The 22495-nt window shown below is 44.5% G+C and overlaps 1 protein-coding gene across 1 annotated transcript; it reads right to left on the bottom strand.

Annotated features, from left to right (window-relative positions):
- Positions 1–1301: 1301 nt before the first annotated feature.
- Positions 1302–22211, bottom strand: Nup50 (nucleoporin 50). Its single transcript, XM_004650635.2, has 8 exons — positions 21939–22211; positions 17020–17098; positions 14744–14827; positions 12441–12627; positions 10288–10962; positions 6709–6790; positions 5438–5556; positions 1302–4305 (listed from the first exon to the last, which is right to left on the bottom strand). The coding sequence occupies exons 2-8, from the start codon at positions 17086–17088 to the stop codon at positions 4103–4105; spliced, it is 1419 nt and encodes a 472-aa protein (XP_004650692.1). The 5' UTR covers positions 17089–17098; positions 21939–22211; the 3' UTR covers positions 1302–4102.
- Positions 22212–22495: the final 284 nt, after the last annotated feature.

Here is a 22495-nt window from a genome sequence, read left to right as displayed (position 1 = left end):
AACTTTATATAATTTGAATAAACAATCTTCCTTCAAAAACATACCAATTCCAGAAACCAGTCAAGTCCAGTCACTTCATGGGCTCCCTTAATGAGCCATGTCACCCTGGCTTGTCATCTGACCCCATGGCCTGGGCTTCTAAGGGGCACATCACTCGTGCGAGTGAAGCAAGACAAGGTTGTTTATGAAAGCTGGCAGAGCTCCTGGCAATGCAGATGCTAATGGCATCTGGTAGACGGCAGGGAGGTTGCTTCCAGTGGTTCTCAAGCCTGGCTGTCCAACAGAGCATCTGTCCAAACCCAATTCCTGTGACCGTACTGCACCAAACAGGGTGAACTGTGTTACAACTGTGCCTCAACATGAGGTTCTGACCCAGTGGGCCTAGGGTGAGCTCCACAGTTCTAGGAAGTTAGGGCCATGACGCCTACTGTGGCACTGGAGAACATGCTAGGTCAACCAGTCCCCCCCAGTGCTTCTCAGAAAACACCTATGTGTCAGTGAGAACTCCCATGGTCAGGAAGAACATTTTGTGGGATAGCTTGTCTTTTAACTTTTTTGGTGGGGGGAAGCCCAATAGACTGGCCTTTTTTTAATGCAATGGTGAAAGAAAACCGGGGCCTCCAGCCATTGCAATTGAGCTCCAGATGCCTGTACCCCTGGTGTGCATGTGCCACCACGTGCACTTACGTCACTGTGCATCTGGCTTAGAGTTGAGCAAGAGTCCTCAGGCTTTGCATGCAAGCTTAACCACTAAGTCATCTCTCTAGCCCTGTAACATGTAGTTTTTAAACTAGGGCACACAGTCAGATAAATAAATGCTGCATACCTTAAGGCAAACTCAATAATTAAATCCTAAAGCACTGCAATGAAATTATTAAAATGTAATACTAATTCCTTAATAGTGGCTTTTCCAAGTTATCTAAAGTTGAAAATATTTTTGATCATTTAGTTTTAAAATGCCCTTAAGTTTGTTTTCTCCCTGAGACAGACCTAAACATCAATCTCAAGTTCATTTGCTTGTTAACTGTTGAGAGACACTTAACCTTCACCTCCAGTCAATGTCCCCAGCTACCCAGCAGTATTCAGCACACAGGCCAGCTAAGGACCTGCAATGAGTCTGAATCTCTGCCCTGACCCCCTGGGGCAGGTGGCTGGGAAGCGGTAACCCATACGAAGGAGCGGAGGGTGAACTGTCCTCTTGCCCCCGGGTCACCCCTCCTGTTTCAGAAGTTTCTGGACACTGCTTCCGTGTGGTTTCTTCCCCACAGGGCTACATGCTACACAGCAGAGGAACACAAGTCTCAAACACTGTGGGCTCTTCCCATTTATTCACATTTCACGGACTGTTACACTTGTTCCATGGGATCATTCAAAAACCAATGCAAACAGAGCATATTGACAATTCAAGTATTGTAGTTTTAGAAAACAACTCCCTTACAAAATGTGTCTGCACGGCAAGGACAGTCCTTAGTCCTGACACATGTGCACAGGGCTGGAAGGAAGACCTGCCACTAAACACCCTGCAAGGAACAGATGTCATCTTTCTCTTGAAACTCTCACCTCTGGAATGAAGACATGGTGTGCACAGCTGTCAAATGCACTGCCTTTGACTCTTTGGAAACGTGAACATGATGGGCAGGGATGGACGCTGCTGCACCGAGAACACTCTGAACTCAACAGTACTATGGAATCAATTTCTACCCCAGAGCAAGGTGTGTGTGTGTGTGTGTGTGTGTGTGTGTGTGTGTGTGTATTTTTGTGGCATGCATCATGTAAAAATTGATTTAGAATTAAAATTGTAAAACAGAATATGAATCCATGAATAACCAGACATGTCTATAAAACACAGTCCCAAAGTCCCTTAAAAATGACTCATTTCTGGTACAAGGTCCTAACAGGAAGACACTGCACGGTTTTGCTTACTGGAAATGTGTGAAAAGAAGGGATGCACACATCAGTGTAAAAGACCACAGGGATTCCATTTGTTAAGATGCAATCAGACTCAAGGAAAAAACAAATCACTTTAGGCCAGGTACAAAAATCTTCAAACTCAAGATAAAAATTTCAGTTCACATTAAACAATGCAATGCCTAATTTTTAACACAGTTATAACATAAACTGAACTAAACACATGGGTCAGAAAGCAACTACCAATGGGAGGGAAGTAGGCAAGGCCCCGAGGGCCACCCTCCAGCCCCACACGAGGAGCTGACATGGGGCCAGCGCTGGCTGCCCACTGCAGGCTTCCACACTAGCATGTGGACAGCGACAAGCCCCTGAACGGACTGTGCGCACATCACATTCCCCTGCAATTTTCACTTCCAAAAGTGATAGTTTTAGCAGCAAACTTGCTGGGAATGTTTGGAAAAGGGAAGGCCTTTTCACTTATTATAATGGTTGGGGAAATTTTTCAAAGTAATCCTAATCCAGTCATTTTGAGTCATTTTGAGTGTGGTGACTATCCAGGACACATGGAGATGTCAACAAGGTACCATGAACAGCAATGTCCTGAAACTTGTTCCCCTCATCTCCTCCTTTATTAAGAATCTGGATAAGCCTAAGGTGAATGGGTTGGGGCCAGTTATCAACATCTCATACAAAATGTCAGAAACAACTCTCAATTCTGTCCCACGGCAGCGCAAGCACACTGCATACATGCCCGAAGTCACACACTGGGCTGAACCCTACCCCTGGGATCAGAACTCTGTAGTACAAGGCAGCAGAAGGATCTGATAACAAACACCAGCCCAGCACTTCAAGAAACTGTTAACCAGGTTCATCACAAGACACCACAACACGCATGTGCACACACACACTCCCCTTAAGTTTGAGAAAGCAACTGTCCTAACCCAGAATACATTAACAACCAAGATATACAAGTGTGAGCCTGTGGATACAAACCCTGAGTCTTGAAACAAGACCACCTGGTACCAGCATTAAGTGGTTTTATGAGGAATGAAAGTGGAAATCCTGGACAGGTTGGCCTTGAACTCTTGATGATCCTACTCCTGCCTCAACCTCTCGAGTGCTGGGATTACAGGTGTAAACCACCGCGGTTGGCTAAACATCAAATCTTGCATATTTCATGTGTTTAGTTTTCAAAGAATGCTGGTATTAGTCACCTAAGAAGTGACATGGACAGTCCTGTACATAACCATGGCTCTCTTCCAAACAGACACATACCTTATTTTTTAAAAAGTGGGAATTTTCAGATAGCAAATGCACAGCACTGCTGTCTGTAGCCAAAGACAAAGGTCACCCACAGTGCCCATCTCCTCAGGTCTTCCCAGCATGTGGCCACGGCTCATGTGTCATCAAGTGTGCCTCCTTCAGTCCGTCATGTACACAGGGGCCACTGCAACACAAATGATGGTTCCACTCTTTTCCCAAGGGCTTACTGTTCATGGAGTAGAAATGATAAAACTACCGAATTTGTGCTTTTAAAATCCACGATTCCTAGCAAACCCTACTGTTAACTGTCTTTGGGGGAAAAGTAGCAGCACCACATGAATAAAAACTCACAAAATCAAATGCATAAAACCCAAATCTTCCACATGCTACTCCTTTTCCTGGTGGCAGGAGAAGGCAGTTCCTGCATTACTATGAAGCAGCCCCAGGGTGAAAGGCAGGTGCCAGCAAAAAGCAGGCTGACGAGGGACGCTGTCGGGGATCACTCTACCCACAATTCAGACTGAATTGTAAAAAATAAAGCCAAGGACAAACATGTGGGTCACAGTGTAGCGGCATGTTCATTTGGTCAGAGTGCTGGTCTCACAGAAGACCCGGAACCTCGGCGGTGCCGGAAGAGCTCTGGAAAGCTGCCGCCTTGACGCAGTCCATCAGGAACCACTGTGGTTAGTTTAGGCTCACCAATGAATGAGCAGCAACTTTTCATCCCAAAGTACAAGACAGTTCTTAGGAAGGGAGAAGTTTCTTAACACTTACACTGAAAGGTTTTATTGGCCTTAATCTTCCCCACAAAAATCTTTAAGTTATCTAGAAGTTCTTAGAATGTCAAATTAAAGAGAGAAGATAAACTGACTAGGTTTATGGGCAGAGGGAGAAGCAGCAATTTGGCAACAATTCTTCAGCTGACTTCTGCTTAGGAGCCCTTTTTCTCCAGTAAAATTTTGTGCAATTCATCTGCATCCTCACTAGTTTTCACGCGAATCAACAGAGTTGCCGGGGTAGCGGCGCTCTTCTCGTCCAGCGGCGGGCTGGGAACACAGACGAGCAGGACGTTGTTCTTCCCCGTTCGGGTACATGGCATGTTGGGTGGAATCAGGACATTCAGCAGTATGTTACCTGCAGTTACACAATGGAAAACACGTGACAAGACCATGAAAATGACAGCGCCAAGAAAGGACTCTGCAACAAGCTAAAAATCTAGCACTGAAGTAATGTCTAGATGCATTCAAAGTTTCAACCAAAAAGGTTTTTATCTTTTATGTTAGAAGTGTGACTAAGATGCTACAGGTATGATGGGTGACTTCCTAAGTACCCAAGGACGATTAACTACTTAAAGGAATCCTTTCTATATAGCAAGAAATTACCATAGTACTGCATCTAAAATTGGGGCTATCAAGAATGCCATAAAAACAGGCATTGGAGCCATGCGTGGTGATGCATGCCTTTAATCCCAGCACTCAGGAGGCAGAGGTAGGAGGATCACCATGAGTTTGAGGCCACCCTGAGACTTCATAGTGAATTCCAGGTCAGTCCAGGCTACAGCGAGACCCTACCTTGAAAAACCATATAGGCATGTAGCTGGATACAAAATAAACACACTGAAATCAGTAGCCTTCCTATATGCTAACAACAAATACAGAGGATAAAAACAAAGAAGCACTCCCATTCACAACTGCGCCCCCTGTGCATCTGGCTAACGTGGGTCCTGGGGAATCGAGCCTCGAACCGAGGTCCTTAGGCTTCACAGGCAAGCGCTTAACCACTAAGCCATCTCTCCAGCCCTAGACAGTTAATTTCTTGCAGTGCTTATTAAGAACTCCCAACTTAGCTGTAGCTTCATAGTCATACTTTTTTTCCTTCAAGGTACGGTTCACTTTAACCCAGGCTGATCTGGAATTATTCTCAGGGTGGCCTCAAATTCACCACGATCCTCCTACCTCTGCTCCCCAAGTTCTAGGGTTAAAGGCAGTGCCACCACTGGCTTGTCATCACACTTCTGACACAAAATGGAAACCAAGTTGATGTGTTTTTGGCTGCAGCTTTTTAACATTCCAACTGTTTGCGCACACAATTTTCCTCATATTCCAAACCAATTCTACAACTAATAAATAATAAATGCAGGGTGAACTTGGTCTAAATGATCTCTTCATTACATAAAGACAAATAACTGAACTTCCCTATCTAAAGAGCAGTAAAGTAAAACTATGTGATTAGTGTATGTGTCACCTGAAAGAAACAGAGTACCCACCTAAGTTGGTATCGGCACGTACTAAGAGCTGTGTCTTCTGATTTTCTGTGGGTTTCAAATGCAGTGTACCCACGCCCTTCTCTTTAAATTCATTCTCTTTCTTGTAAAATAGTTTACACCTATGGAGAGACAACAGATTAGTCAGGCACTCAACGAGCTACAAAGTTCCCCGTTCACTGCACTCGTGCAGAGTCTGCACTGACACAGGACAGCAGAGGAGCTATCTTTTCTTATCTTTTCTTTATCCACACTGAGGAAATCTCAGGTAAAAAACAAAACAAACAAAAAAAAAAACCCTTCTAGTTGGATAATCTAGAATCCCTCCCTCCTCTAATTTTTAAAATTAACTAATTTATTTCTATTTATGGTGCTGGGCATGGAATTGGAGCATGCAATAAGCACACAGCCCTTTTGAGTAACTTTCTGAAATCTTTTCTCCAGTCAGTCAAAACCTCAGCTAGTTCCTGACTTCCCGCCCACCTCTCCCTATCTGCTCCTCTGGCCCTCAGCTCTAGGGCTGGTTGGGCCCTCTGAAGATGGACACATGCATAGCACACCCTGTTCTCCATGTCCCCTGCTAACTTGACTTAAACTGATCAGAAAACAAACAAAAACCCCATAAAGTCAGGGTCATTACTTTATGGCATCTGTGTAATCAAAATTAAAAATAAGCAAAATAAACTGCTACCCTCTCAAAAATAACAAGTATTTCACAATGTGTGGTAACTTGTTAAATGGAAAACCATGCAATCATTTTATGTGTGGCAAAAGCTTTGGAAATGGAACAAATGTTTTCCAGTAAATATTTTGATATAAAGTAATCTTGCTTAATTTGGAATAACTTAAATTTCCCTTCCAGCTTTCCTCTGAAAGTAGCAGCTCCCATTAGTAGAGGAAAGACAAAAGTTCTGATACATCTGCACCAAGGGATGATTGGATACTGTACCTCACTTTTTAACTATAAGCAAATATAAGAAAGATTAATCATGTCCCCAGTAAGGGACCAGAGATGCCTGGAGATTCACAGGAGAAGCAAAGCCAAAGCCTGAAAACCGCGATAGGTGATCTCTTTGTGAAGAGACAGAGGAGAGGAGAGGGAAAGGGGAAAACCAAAAAGTCTTGTTTTAAAACACTACAAGAAGAAATGAGCTAAAGTGACAGGAAAGCAAAAGGATGTCCAGCAGAAAGACTTGAGAATTCGTTTCAACAGACCCGTAACTCATCCTGGCACCCTCTCCTAACCCCAGCAGACTTGCCAGGTTATCACTCACTTCTTGGAGTAGAAGGCGCCCTCCTCCTTCACTTCAGTAACGACCACCTTGGGAGGCTCATCGCTCTCTTCCTCATCTGCACCTAGCACAAAACCAACAGTGCAGTGAGGCCCTGCTGAGCTTGTGGTCTACCACTTCAAACACCAACTGGAGCAGCCACATGAGTACCTTTAAGGCTGAAAAGCAACACCTTACTTGTTTTATTTATTTTTTCCCAGCAAGCCCAACAGACTGGCCTTTCATGAGTGAGAGACAGAAAAAGAAAACTGATGTGCCCGGGCCTCTAGACACTCTAATCAAACTCCAGATGTTGCGTGCCACCTTGTGTGCATGGCTTATGTGGGATCTGGGAGTTGAACATGGGTCCTTAGGCTTCGCAGGCAAGTTCCTTAAGCAGTAAGATATCTCTCTAGACCTTGTCTTTTTTAAAAATTTTATTTGCAAGCAGAGAGAGAGTGACAGACAATGGGCCTCAGTGTGTATCTGGCTTTACTTAACTGGTGAACAATCTCTCCAGCCCCACTTGTTAGTTTTCAGGCAGGGACTCACCACTGCCAGGCTGACATGGAACTCACTCTTTAGCCCAAGTTAGCTTTGAATTCAGCAATCCTCTTAATTCAGCATCTCAAGAACTGAGATGAAACTATCACATCTGGCTGAACACCTTACTTTTTGTAGGGGAAGAGGCACCTGAATTTTAATTAGTTTGTAAAAAAAGTGATAATTATTTAAAATGGGAACATAATACTCTATTTTACAACAGCTCCCAGAAAAAAAAAAAAAAGTCCTAGCATTAAAAAAAAAAGTTGTCAGGTGTGGTGGTTCATACCTTTAATCCCAATACTTGGGAGGCTGAGGTCAGAGGAACACTATGAGTTTGAGGCCATCCTGAGACTACAAAGTGAATTTCAGGTCAGCCTGAACTAGAGACCCTACCTCAAAAAAGCAAAAAAAAAAAAAAGCCCATGCTTGTGACATTCACATACAAAAAAAGTTAGTATATAATTACACACATTCAGGTTGCCCACTGGAGAATCAAACCTAAGATGAGCTTTCTAACACCTTCCTTACTTTCCAGTGTCTCTGTGGCCACAGCTATATCATACCATGGCTAAAGGGGAAAATTTTACAGGGCAAGTTTGCCAGACAAAGTGATCCAAAGCCATGTGTAATTTATTTAACTGTCTGAAACACACCAGAGCTCAGGGGTCTGTCTGGTCCCAGGGTACTCAGCACACTGGGTGGGGCAGAAAGGGCATTGTTATTCACCACGGGGGGGGGGGGATGACACACCAAGACACTCCTTATGTTTATACACATTTCTCAGAGAGGCAGTTGTATAAAACATGCTAAGATACAAGCATTCTGTCTAAGAAATGCATTCTGGAGCTCAAAGAGCTAAATCACAAGATTTAAACGGGGTACAGTATGAGGCACTGAAATCTGTAGGGGTTTTTGCATTATTAACTGAAGATGCTAGGATTGGAGCTAGGCTCTTCTGATACCTACTATCTGACAATCATGAGGGAAACCAATAGCTGCTTCTGAGGGGCAGCCCGCAGGATTGGGGCTCCACCCAAAAGTACTGTGTCCCTGCAGATCCCTTAGGGTCAGAAAGGACTCTTCATGTCATATTCAGGGAGGAAAAGGAGAATTAAAAACCCTTATTCTACCCTCTTGTCCAAAGGCCCGTATCTGAGGACAGGCTCTGCAAAGGTCAGCAGTAGGGGTCTCACCCAGATAGACCCACAATATTATAGTGGCAAAAAGGCAAATAATATATATATATATATATCTTATATATATACACACACACACACACATTAGCATGAGGACCTGAGAATACTCGAGTTCAATTTCCTGGCGCCCATGTAAACAGCTGGGCATGGCCACATGTGCCTGTAAACCCAGTCCCGAGGGAAGTGAAGACTGGAGAACCACTATCTCAGGGAAAACTGCAAGCCTTGTGTTAGCGAGACTGTCTCAAGAACATGCACATGAGCAATGGGAGAGACGCTCAGCATGCTCCTCTGGCCTCTGCACATACATGCATGTGCACCACAAACACAATTACAAATAAAATAGAAATTTAACCCCCCGGAATCACTAACCACACTTTAGCAGACAACGAGATGCTGCACAGAATGCATCCGAGCATGTGGAGCACTAATGCTCTGGCAGAAAGCACCTTGGACTTGGGTACCTTACTCTTGGAAGCATCTTGTAGTTTTGAAGGTGCTTGACTGTCCCCTGCAAAGATCTGGTATATCTAGCAACGTGTGGCACACCCAAGAAAGGAGTCTGTCTGGGCATGGTGGCACATGACTTTAATCCCAGCCCTTGAGAGGCTGAGGTAGCAGGATTACAGAAGACTGATCCCAGCCTGGGCTAGAGTGAGATCGGCCTTGAAAGAACAGAAACAAACAAAATGGAGGATCTGATTCAGAACAGCTAAGCGGTGACCCTGGGGCTGCAGGCTTTCTTTTGTACAAGGTCCAGCTGCAACCAAGGCTGGGGCACGTCATTCCATTTACGGTCCATTCTCATGTGCACATGCTAACTTAATGGACATTTACGGTGAACTTTTCCAGTCAAACCTTTTTCAACAAGTGATTTTGAGGAACTTAGAAGATGGTTCAGTAGTTAAAGGCAATTGCTTGCAAGAAGTGTCTATTTTGGTGCTACAGAGACAGCTTATCAGTTAAGGCGCTTGCCTGAAAAGCTAAAGGGCCCAGGTTCAATTCCTCAGTATGCATGTAAAGCCAGATGCAGGTACAGCACATGTCTGGAGTTCGTTTGCAATGGCTAGAGGCCCTGGTATGATCATTCTCTCTCTCTGCCTCTTTCTCTTATTTACTTCTCTCTCAAATAAATAAAATATTTTTATAAAATGTCTATTTTTTTATATGCAAAGGTGCACATTTAATACTTTTTAAGGTCTTTGTGTTAGACATGTCTATATAGTGTATGTATGCATATCTACATATGTATTTTTAGTGATACTTAGCCCCATGCATGCTAGGTAAATGCTATTGTACCTTCAGCCCCATTTACTATTTCAAACCCTATTTGTGTGTGTGTGTGTGTGTGTGTGTGTGTGTGTGAAGTAGGGTTTCACTCTGGCTCAGGCTGACCTGGAATTCACGATGTAGTCTCAGGGTGACCCCAAACTCATGGTGATCGTCCCACCTCTGCCTCCCAAGTGCTGGGACTAAAGGCGTGTGCCACCAAGCCCGGCTTCTAATCCTTTTATTTGTTTGTTTTTTGTTTTTTTGGTTTTTTGAGGTACGGTCTCACTCTGGCTCAGGCTGACCTGGAATTCACTATGTAGTCTCAGGGTGGCCTTGAACTCTCGGCGATCCTCCTACCTCTGCCTCCCGAGTGCTGGGACTAAAGGCGTGCGCCACCACGCCCGGCTTCTAATCCTTTTAAAACCCTATAAAATAGGTCTAGGCCTGCTTTTAACAACTAAGAATCAATCAACTTTGTGCAAGCTAGGACATACAGAAGGTGGAGATCTGCCTTCATCAAACCCGTGGCTCAGGAAGAAATGCAAAGTGCACAGCAGCCCACGTTTACCTTTGCACTCACTACTGCCCCCTTCCGTGCCACTCTCCGATGTCTTAGCAGGAAATGAGGCAGACCCGGGTGTACTCTGCGTAGTATCTTTACCAAATAAGCCAGAATTTCCAGGGGAGAATGAAAATCCAGTCAGGGGACCAGAGTTTAATGAGCCCAAAACTGAGCTGTCAATTTTCTTGCCAAAGTTAAATGAGGCACTTGCTGTTCCTTGTGCTTGTTCCACTTTCTTTTCAGACATCAACTCTGCCTTTTCAGATTTGTCTTCTGTTTTGCTGTCATGAAACAAAAACGTTGACTCTTGGTGTAATTTTGTGGAACCAAACAGGGAAGGGGGTTGTGTTTCACTCAACAGGCTGTCAGTTTCACTTCCAGAACTAAGGCTCACACTGTTCTCAAGCTGCTTCTCAATGGTGGCTAAGTACTTCTCATAGTCTTTAAAAATGGGCGTCAGGTCACAAAGGGGATTCGTATTCACGTGTTTTACTATCCAGTCTCGAACAGAGCAGTTCAAGCCAGCCAACTGCTTGTGATAGGCACTCCCAGTGCAGGCTTTAGTGGACGCAAGGTCAGAAGAAGAGGAGGAAGAGGAGGGCTGCAGACTGCTGCCATTAGTTTTGGGACTTGAAATCTTTTTGTCAAGCAAAGTATTAGGGCCATTTGCAGCAAAAGAACCTGTAAAGAAATTAAAATTTGAAGAATTTATTTAGAAGTTGATTAAATCATAGGCTTATTTGTTTTTGAAATAGTGTCTCATTATGTAGTTGAGACCTGCAACTCACCATCCATCCTGCCTCAACTTCCTGATGACTACAACCACCATGTTGACCTTCCATCCAGACCTTGAGACCATTAGCATCATAGTCTGTGGTTTCACTGTATCCTAGGTCTCATTATATAAACTACAGCATGCCTGTGTTCATAGCATATAGGAGTCAGTGATCAAGAGAGCTGGTTATTGAAGTACTTAGTACACACCTGTTTAATAAAGACAAACAGGGTGCTGGAGGGATGGCTTAGCAATTAAGGCGTTTGCCTGCAAAGCCAAAGGACCCAGGTTTGATTCCCCAGGACCCACATTAGCTGGATGCACAAGGGGCGCACACATCTAGAGTTTGTTTGCAGTGGCTGGAGGCCCTAGCATACCCATTCTCTCTCTCCCCCTCTTTCTCTGTCAAATAAATAAAAATAAAGGCAAAAACAGGCTGGGTAGTAGGACATCCCAATGTGTGAGATTTAGACACAAAGCAGTAGGAATTCAAGGTCATCCTTGGCTACATAGAAACCAGCCTGAGCTCTTGCAATTGGGCTACATGAGGCAAGATGTCTTGAAACAGAACTCAACCAAATGGCATCCACCTCAGAATATACTAAAACACAGCCCATCAAGATCAGCTCTAGGATTTCAACCCTTGATCCTGTTCTCTGTGCAAAGCCTGAGTTCTTAAATACCTTGCTCAAAACAGTGTTAGGTGACAATTTTCTGTTAAAATATAGCTTAAGGAAAGTCAGGGTCACCAGAATTTCCAGTGGCCATTGTGGTGGGAGGCACACAGAAAGCCCTTGGTACACAAGAAATGAGTGGACAAGAAGGCAGGTCTTCAGAGGGTCTACAAGGCGCTTCCTCTTTGCCTTGGACAGTTCTTTCAATTCTGAGGAACATTTGTACTTAGATTCTGAGACACAAAGAATAAGGAATTTTAAAGTTTGTGCTCTGCTTCCCTACCAGCTCAATAAATTGCCAGTATCACCCCCAAATCCCATCCCTTTCATTATTACTATTTTAGCTCACACTGTCCTAGAACCAAGAATTAGAAATATCTTTGTAAGCCGGGCATGGTGGTGTAGTGGTGCACACTTTTAATGCCAGTACTTGGGAGGCAGAGGTAGGAGGATCACCATGAGTTTAGAGGCCACCCTAAATCTACATAATTAATTCCAGGTCAGCCTGGGCTAGAGTGGCACCTTACCTCGAAAAATCAACAATAAAAAACCCAAACAAACAAATCTTTGTAAGCTGAGCCTGGGTTACACAGCAAGACCCTGTTTGAAAAAGAGAAATAAAGCACCAAAACAAAAATCAGTCATTTTTGTTGAATCATCTTTCACAAGTTCTACTTACAAGAGGTGCCTGGGGTAGAAGGCATACTCACCAAAAATTGCCTTGGGCTCTGTTGCCACCCTTATACTGGCAAAGGGTGGGGCACTGGTGGTGCTATTGCCATTGGTTAGTCCTTCCAGAGGCTTCACTCCAGGGCCACTAGCAAATCCAGAAAACCCTCCTCCTCCAGAAGGTACAACAAGACCTTTAAAACCTTTAAAGGCTCCTCCACTATCAGACTACAAGAGAGAGAAAAAGAGCAGATGTTATGAGGAAGGCTTTCCATCCGCAACAAGCAAGGCAGTGACAAAACCGTCTCAGATGAACAGCACCGGCGCAGGTGCACTCAGCAAGGGAAGTAAAGTCAGCTGCTGGGCCGGCAAAGCTGGGAACAAGACAAAATCTGAGCTCCTGCCGGGCGTGGTGTTGCACACCTTTAATCCCAGCACTTAGGAGGCAGATAGGAGCATTGCCATGAGTTCAAGGCCACCCTGAGATCCTACCTCAATGAAAAAAAAAAACAAAAAAAAAAAAACACACCAGAGCTGCCTTCCTAAAACAGCTAGGGAAAGTGGCCACATATTTTGAAAATGCATTTTGCATACTTGAAACATGCATACGGCTGGGAGATAGCTCAATGGCTAAAGGCATTTGTCAGAAAGTGCCTTTAACCTCTGAGCCATCTCTTTAGCCCCAATTCAACATGTATGCTTGCAAAGCCCTACTGACCCAGGTTCAGTTTCCCAGTACCCATGCAAAGCCAGGTGTGTTGAGTCCTTTCACGGCAGCAAGAGGCTCCAGCACATCCATACTCACTTTCTCAAATAAATAAACCTACTTAAGATAATAATATTCATATACTTACTGCAGGCCAGGCCTCAAAATAACTGAAAACGCTCAACTAAATGCCAAATGAAGGTTTTTTAACCACGTACTTTTTTCAAAGATCACTTGCCTAATGAAGCTTCAGAAACAGAAAATCAGGCTAATTAAAAACAATTTAGCATGTCAGGCATGGTGGCACACGCCTTTAATCCCAGAACCTGGGAAGCAGAAGTAGGAGGATTATGTGAGTTCAAGGCCACCTTATGACTACACAGTGAATTCCTGGTCAGCTTGGGCTAGAGCAAGATCCTACCTCAAAGAAACAAAAACAAAACAAAACAAATTTTTTAGCAGGCTGGAGAGATGGCTTAGTGGTTAAGGCACTTGCCAGCAAAGCCAAAGGGTGTGACTCTCCAGGGCCTATGTAAAGCCAGATGCACAAAGTGACATGTGCTGATTTCTTCCGCAGTGGCTGGAGGCCCTATCGTGGTCATTCTCATTCTCTTAAATAAAATATATTTTTAAAAATGTATCATTTAGCCAGGCGTGGTGGCGCACGCCTTTAGCCCCAGCACTCGGGAGGCAGAGGTAGGAGGACTGCAGTGAGTTTGAGGCCACCCTGAGACTCCATAGTGGATTCCAGGTCAGCCTGGGCTAGAGTGAGAATCTACCTCAAAAAACAAAACAACAACACAACAAAAAAGTTTCGTTTACCTTACTTTGTAGAAACTTCTGAGCTTTCAAGCTGTTTTCCACCTACCAAATCTGAGAACACACCTCGATTTAGTGTGATAATGCACACTTAGCTCAATTATACTCCACTATCAAGCTACATCAATACATTGGGTCTTATACTATAGCTACATACAACTTAAAAGAAGCTTTAAGCAAAGATTTCCAAATCTCAAGTTATTACTAGGTATAATCTAAAAATAAGTGCATGCCATCTTCTCACGAGACTTTTCTTTCTCGACAGCACTACCCCAGGCAGCACATGAGGTTATACAGGAAAGCCCAGAGCTTTTCAAGCTCTAAGAAATAAACCCTATGTTAAAACAGACATGGGTGGTGTCTTGGAATAGATAAGCAGCAGAGCTTTTGAGAGAGAAGAGGAAGATGGAAAGAATGGGCATGTCAAGGCCTTTAGCCTCTGCAAATGAACCCCAAAGGCATGTGCCACCTTGTGCATCTGGCTTAAGTGAGCCCTGGGCAACTGAACCTGGGTGCTTTGGCTTTGCAGGCAAGTGCCTTAAGCACTCAACTATCTCTCCAGCCCAGCCACATGATTTTAGAAGGACTTAGAACTCACCTTTCATCTCACATAACTCCCTCTTAACTCTGCCTCCTGCGTGCTGGTCCAAGGGTGTGGGAGCTCTTGCACTTCTACTTCCCAGATCTACACCATGCAAGCATCTTCGAGGGTTTTTTTTTTTTGGGGGGGGGGGGCTATGATTTCTCTCAGAGGTAGAAATGCTTTGCAACTCAGAATTAAGTTAGTATATAATATCAAAGTTGTAAAAAAGCACTCACTTCAAATCCAACATTTCTACGCTTTGCTTTCTTTATGGCTCTATTCTTCAAGACTTCCTCACTGGCCACTGAGAATGTTCCCACCTGCAAGAGCATACAAAAGTTAGAGTAGACACACTTACCTACTAATCGATGGCTTTAAATACTATCGAGGACTACTAATTACCATCGAAACTTTGGTGCAAAATATGTCCAGCTATTCCAATATTTTAGACATACATCCTAAGAAGTCTTAAATAAAGTTTGTAACATTTCCATTCCTTTAAAGGAACTAAAGCGGTCACCTAAAAGGTGAAAGGTGCCTTAAAAGCTCATGAACAGTCAGCAATGGAGCCCATTCTGAAACTACCAGCTTTCAAATATAAAAATTCTATTTATAGCACATACTTTTTTCTTTCTTCTACGTTCTTGTTTTGCAGTGCCGTGGCCTTGCACATGCTAAGCATGAGCTCTACCACTGAACGAACTACAGTCCCAGATGCCGTATGCATCGCTATGAAGGACTTTCTGCCCAGCCTGCCTATTGTCCAAAAGTCCACAGACACTTTGGCCTCCAAATGACAGCAGTCAACTACTGCTCTTCCACAACTGAATGTACTGGCTACAATCAGCAATTTGTTGAAGGTCTTTGTCTTGATGACAAATCTTCTTTCACCCTGTAAAGCTGAAAAGAAATACTTCCTAAACAAAAAGTCTCTTCCAGTTAGGCACAGTGGTTCATGCCTGTAGGCACGGTGGCTCACACTTGTAATCCCAACACCCAGGAGCCCAAGACAGAAAGATTGAGAGTTCAAGGCCAGTCTGGGTAACACAGTGAAACCCAATCTCAAAACAAACAAACAAAACAAAAAGCAACCCTTATCTAAACAAAATAAGCTGTTTCAGATCACATAATATCAACATTAAAATGACCCTTCAGGGCTGGAGAGATGGCTTAGCGGTTAAGTGCTTGCCTGTGAAGCCTAAGGACCCCGGTTCGAGGCTCGGTTCCCCAGGTCCCACGTTAGCCAGATGCACAAGGGGGCGCACGCATCTGGAGTTTGTTTGCAGAGGCTGGAAGCCCTAGAGTGCCCATTCTCTCTCCCTCCCTCCATTTGTCTTTCTCTCTGTGTCTGTCGCTCTCAAATAAATAAATAAAAAATTAAAAAAAAAATGACCCTCCAGCCACAGAAGAGACCAATCAGCTGCATTTGCCCCAATTAACTGAAATTAGCTAAATACAATCCCTACATTCTCATCTCAGCATAATTTGTCCAAATGAGAGTTCGTTTGTTTGTTCTTTCTTTCTTTTATTTTTTTGGTTTTTCAAGGTAGGGTCTCGCTCTAGTCCAGGCTGACATGGAATTCACTATGTAGTCAGGGTGGCCTCAAACTCATGGCAATCCTACCTCTGCCTCTCAAGTGCTGGGACTAAAGGCGTGTACCACCACACCCAGTCATTCTTTCATTCTTGAACATTTTAAATGTCAAAGCAAATCTTAGGTCTCAGAAGGCAACTGTTAACTGTGAATCTATAATCAAAGATTTGGTTAAAAACCAAGTATCACCTAAAGGTTCCGTGGATACATCAACACACCTGTGGTCCTGGGGACCCCGAACATACTCAAGTAGAAAGATGGCAGCCTAAGAACACAGCTTCAACCTCCCCTGGCCCTGTACCCAGCACTGTCTGTGGCAGACACCCGAGTGTTATGCTCGGCTCCTTCCTTCACAAACTGGCTGGGGAGTCCTAACCACTAACGAGGCACTAGTCTCACTGGCAAGAAACTATGCCAACCTAAGTTTTATTCCAACTAATGTAACTACCAGTGACTTAGACCAACCATCGGAGCAGAAAACACTGCAGCATCATAGTAAGAGTCGTGACTAAATCGCCAGAAAACTAACAGCGCCGAGAAGGCAAACTGTGGTAGCAGTGCACCTCTGACTGCTGCTGGTGTCAAGCTGTGACACTGCCCAGACCACTCAGCTTTGCCCAATGGCCATGACCAGATCAGCTTACTCAACATCACAGTGTACAATGCTACAATGTTCAAAATGCCACAGGGTGCCTCTACAAAGGGCAGCACTTAAGGAACATGCACTAGTAGGTAAGCTCAAATATAATGAACCTATTTCTACACTGTGTTAAAAGTGCATGGGTTACAGAGAACCATGATATCTCCCACTCAGAATATTCGTCAAAGACCTTTTAGTTCTAGAAGTCTTTGTGAAGAATTCCAAAATAAGTTCAAATGTAGATAGACTTGAATCACTCGGAAGGAAACGGTTTTTACCTCTTCAGCTTCGTCTTCTTGATCCCAATTCCTATCTGTCAATTCCTTCTCGGCAATTCTTTTAGCCATGTTTCTGAACCTAGATTGCAGAAAATGGGAGTAAAATATTTACTTTTTCTAGACTAAGATATTAAAAGATTCAGCACAGCATAAAATTCAATGAGAACAACCCTGATGCCAGCCAACTGTCTCATTGAGAGCTCTGGAACAGGTCACAAAGCTCCAATACCACAAACCCAAGAAGGGAACACACAAAGAGGCAGGGCAAGATGCTGAGGACCACTGGCGCTCTTCATGAACACTAAGCCAACCTCATTTGGAAGATTAAAATGAAATATCCACTGATTTGTAAAAATCTAGTCTTTAAGAACTGTACTGTATATACTACCAAGTCCTCAGCTAATTTGTTCTATGCAAATTAAACCATAAATGGCACATTTGAAATATTTAAAGTATCAAAAAATACCTAACATTTTCTTAGAGATGGTCTGTAGTTTTATCTTTGGTTAACAATTGAATAAGGCACCAGAAAGACTTTCGCAGCACAAGTCGTTTCTTTAGGGCTACATCTGAGAGAAATGTCTCCCGAGATGAACATTTAATTGCCCTGAAATGTACATTGTGAAAGCTTCAACTTATATTTTTAAGTTCAAAATATTACTAAGGGGGCAGGAGAGAGAGTTTACCTGTTAAGGCACTCGCCTGCAAAGCCATAGAACCCAGGTTTGATTCCCCAGGATGCACAAGGTGGCGCATGTGTCTGGAGTTCTTTTGCAGTGGCTGAGGCTCTGGTGCTTTTTTTTTTTTTTTTTCCTGTCTCTCTATCTGCCTCTTCCTCTGGCTCTCAAATAAATAAATCAAAATTTAAAAAATAAGACATATATTTATTAAGGGGTTATAGAGATTGCTCAACAGTTTAAAGCACTTGCTTGCAAAGACAGGCTACCCAGGTTCAACTCCTCAGCATCCAGATAAGGTCAGATACATATTCTAATTGTGCTTAAAGCAATGGGAGGCAGAGCCAGGAGAATCCACAAAGAGCTACCAGGCTAGGCTGGTGAGCCAGCCAATCTGGCCCTCCTTTGAAGTCTGACAGTTCATTTGCAGCAGCAAGAGACCCTGTCTCAAAGGTGAAGCACAGACACCTTGAAGTTATCCTGACTTCCACATGCATGCAGTGGCACAAGACCTACACACACTGAATTAATATGAATGTGTTAACATTCGAGAAAGTAAAATGCTTCAAAAATACACCTCCTGGGAATGTTTGTCTTCAAGATGCAATACTTTTCTTAGGAAAGGCAAAACAGCAGAAAAGATGTCTAGTTTTCCTTGTGCCAGGAAACGCACATAATTGTGGGGAGAAAAAGAATAATGAAAAATAAATTTTTAAAAATGGTTATTAAAAACAAATTTTTCTTACATGGAAATTGTTTATTTCCTCCTGTTTTAGTGAAAAGGAGCTCCACTTTCTTGTTTTAAGGGAAGTGGGAGCAAAGTTCACCATATATTACTTTTTGACAGAAATGAGGTTTCCCGTAAGCCAGAAGAGGAGGGGCAGATCTGTAGGCGGTAATAGCAACTTTATTTATTTTTGCTGAGAAAGGAGATAAGGCAATTCCAGAAAATGAAGTCATGTTTCTAAGGTTCAGACTTCCTTCCATAGCACCGAGAACAGTGCTATGCACACAGTGGGTGCCTGAGTTAGGTTTTTTCTTTTAAGTTTAAACTGGTAAATTTTGTGCATATCTTCAAGGCTGGCTTAAGTGTAAAATTGTTTTTTATGACACTGCAAAATTAAAGGACTTGTTTTATATTTTAAAAAATACACACTCTGTTGAATTCTTCTAATATTATAGTACTGGAGTGGCAGGAGTTGAGAGACTCTGAAGTGGATTCAATCACCTATCCAAAGAGGGTACTCAACACTAAAGATGGCAGGCATGGTGGCACATGTCTTTAATCCTGTAATCAGGAGGCAGAATTAGGAGGATCACTCTGAATTTGAGGCCAGTCTGGGACTACAAAGTGAGTTCCAGGTCAGCCTGGGCTATGACACCCTATCTTGGAGGAAAAAACAAAACACAAAATTCTAAACTCACCAGTGCTAATATATACTTTAATGTTAAAAGACAGGACCAGGGCTGGACAGATGGCTTAGTGGCTAAGGTGCTTACCTGCAAACCCTAAGGACCCAGGCTCGGACCCCCATTACCCATGTAAGCCAGATGTACAGAGCTAGCACATGCATCTGGATTTTGCTTGCAGTGGCTAGAGGCCTTGGAGTGTCTATTCTCTCAGCTTCTTTCTCTCTCAAATAAATAAAAATTTTAAATTGCTTTAAGAAAAGACAGCAAGGGCTAGAGATGGCTTAGCAGTTAAGGTGCTTGCCTATGAAGCCTAAGGACCTGGGTATGATTTCCTAGTACCCACAGAAGCCAGATGCACATGGTGGCACATGTGTCTGGAGTTCGTTTGCAATGGCTAAAGACCCTGGTGTGCCCATTCTATATTTGCCTCTTTCTTTCTTCCCCTCCCCTCTCTTTCAAATAAATAAGTATTTTTTAAAGAGACAGGAACAGGGCTGGAGAGAAGGCTTAGCAGTTAAGGTGCTTGCCTGCAAAACGTAAGGACACTTGTTTGATTCTCCAGGTGCCACGTAAGCCAGACGTACAAAGTGACACAAGGGCACAAGGTTGCACATACACACAAGGCACACGCATCTGGAGTTCGGCTGCAGGGGCTGGAGGCCCTGGCACACCAATTCTCTCTAGCTCTCACTCTCTCATATAAAAAAGGCAGAGGCAAGCTAGATCCAACTGAAATCTTTGTTGAGTTTGTGTTCGTTTCTTCAATAACCTACCTGCTGAATAAACCCCAAGCCTTTCCACTTCACCTGCTAGTCTCTCTACTCTCATTTGCCCTCAGCACTGCAACCCACCAGAGCAGGCATCCTAAACATTAAGGTTGCTAAGATACAAACTTACACACCACCCACTACTCCACAGCATACGATGAGAATTTCAAATGAAGACATTCCAAAGTCCTCAAAAACCTGATCCCTAAGGACTTTCAGCTTTTATTGCATCCCAATAATCTCTGGAATTTATCTTACAGATACTTTTTCCTGATTACAGAATGGTTTTAAGGTTCAAGAATCTAAATTACAAAGCATGAGATTTAACATTTTCCAGCCATTAGCAGTACCCCTGTCTTAATGCCTCCCAAAAAAATATTTGGTAAAATTTTGCTATTAATCTTTCTCATAGAACCAAAAACATACACAAGTAGTCATAATTTGTTGAACTGCACACTGGTCAGGCCTCCCTGGCCTTAACTGGAAGTTTTACTGCCATCTACACACCTCCACCAGGGGGCAGAAGAGGTGAGAGATGGAAATGGTCATGTTTACTGTTTGAAGATGAAAGCCAAGAGGAAAATTTTAACATCTACTTCGGACTTATGACCGAGATAACTAGTCAAACAACATAATGTAGCTGTTTCCATTTTACAATATAGTTATCCAATCAGATAACCAGACGGCAGGGATGGCTGGCTGATGTACTCCATGCTCCAAAAATTTCTACAAGACACTGCTGCCATCCATCTGTCATTAGCTGTATGATTTTGGGCAGGTATGTTTTGTGTCTCAGTTTCTGTGGGATGGGGAAGTGCTGCGACAATTAAAACAAAAGGTTTAGCTTAAGCTGAGTGTGGTACCTCTCTAGCACTTGGGAGGCTGAGGGGAGGAGAGCACTTTGAGGCCAGCCTAGGCTCCAGGGTAAAATTCCAGGTCAGTCTGGGTTGTGAGACCCTGCTGAAAATGATAATAATAAATAATAATAATGGCTGAGGATAGAACAGTGTGCAGAATAGAGAAAGAAGCTTTACAAATATTCTTAAAGAAGCAAGTTTTGAGCAGGGCATGGAGGCACATGCCTTTGTTTAACCCCAGCACTTGGGAGGCAGAGGTAGGAGGATCACTGTGAGTTTGTAGCCAGCCTGAGATTACATAGTAAATTCCAGGCCAGCCTGGGGCTAGAATGAAACCCTACCTCAGAAAAGAAAACAAAACACTTTTCCTTCAAAACTTAAAAGTTGGAGTGTGGTAAAAGGAAGCGACTTGAATTATAAACCAGTGGTAATGTCACAGGTTTGTAATCCCAGCACTTGGGAGGCTGAAACAGATAAAGAACTTCAGGCCAGTGTAGGACACACAGTAAGTTCAAGGACAGCCTAGGATATACAGGAAGGAAATCTTACCAAAAAAAAGGGGGGGGGGTAACGCACCCAAAGCATGTCCAAATTTTGTCCAAAAGATGACATTTCAGAGAGCAAATTTCCTTTTATTCTTCCCTAAGAAAAGCGAACAAGGCCTGGCACTAGAGATTCTTACGTGTTTACTATGGTAATTGTTGAAGATTTCCCTTTCCTTTTGGTGCTGGGGCTAAAAATCAGGGTCTTGCGTATGCTAGGCAAGTGCCCCACCAAACGAGTTACACCCCCGCCCCCAGCCCAGAACAGCCTGCAAAAGAAAAAAATGTCTCGGCTTTATGGGTATGATGGCACCAAGTTCCGAAATGGTTTCTCGAAATGAAGGGATGCGACACGAAACTCCCAAGTGTACTTAGGAGGAAGCGTTACTTGTGCACAGCCCCGCCCTGGGAGCTGACCCTGAGGAGGAAGAGACTCGTTCGAAGGGAAAAAAGAACGAGGGGCCGACCAGCGAAACCCCTTTCCCCACACTGGTGCGGGTGCGGGAGGAAGGGCGGGCCGGGGCCGAGGACAGCGTGCGCGCCAGCGGCCGCGGGCCCGCCGGGCCTTCCTTCCAAGCCGCGGCCGCCCGCCCGCGGCCCGGCTCCGCTCCCCGCCCGCCCCGGCCCCAGGCCCGCTCGCCCGCCCGCCCGCCCGGCCCTCACCTTCCCGGCGGCCGCCGCAGCGCTGGTTAGATCGTGGGCGCGGCGATGAGCGAGGGCCGAGGCGAAGATCGAGGCGCGCGGGTCCGCTTCCGGCGCGCTGGGAACCTCCGAGAACTTCCTGATCTGCAAACCCGGAGTCTCAAAAACCATGTCCCCGGGCCGGGTGGGGCGCCGCTCTCTCTGTACCCGGCCCTGAGAAGGAAAGATGTCGGCTCAGTCTTAAAACCGCCGCGGCGCCGCGGGTAGCGCGCTCCGGGCCGCCATCTTGTAACCCTTCACAACCGATTCAAAAAAAAAAAAAGAAGAAACGCCCGCGTCGGGCTTCTGCGCATGCGTGTCTGAGCGCGCGGCATCGCGTGGCGCATGCGCCTAGCTCCGTGGGCGCGGTCGTCGGGAAGAGCGAGCGCCGGGCCTCACGCATGCGTACGTGCAGGCGCCGGCTGTGGGGCGGAGCGCCGTAGCGTCAGCACGTCGGTCACGTGCGCGGAGGAGCGGGCGGGCGATGGCTTTGCCGGCAGCGAGGGCAGGTCAGCGAGTGAGGGCGGCGGAGGCTCGCG

The sequence above is a fragment of the Jaculus jaculus genome, chromosome 6 (assembly GCF_020740685.1).
Source record: "Jaculus jaculus isolate mJacJac1 chromosome 6, mJacJac1.mat.Y.cur, whole genome shotgun sequence".
Classification (NCBI taxonomy): domain Eukaryota; kingdom Metazoa; phylum Chordata; class Mammalia; order Rodentia; family Dipodidae; genus Jaculus; species Jaculus jaculus.
This window is presented reverse-complemented; position numbering and strand designations above follow the sequence as displayed.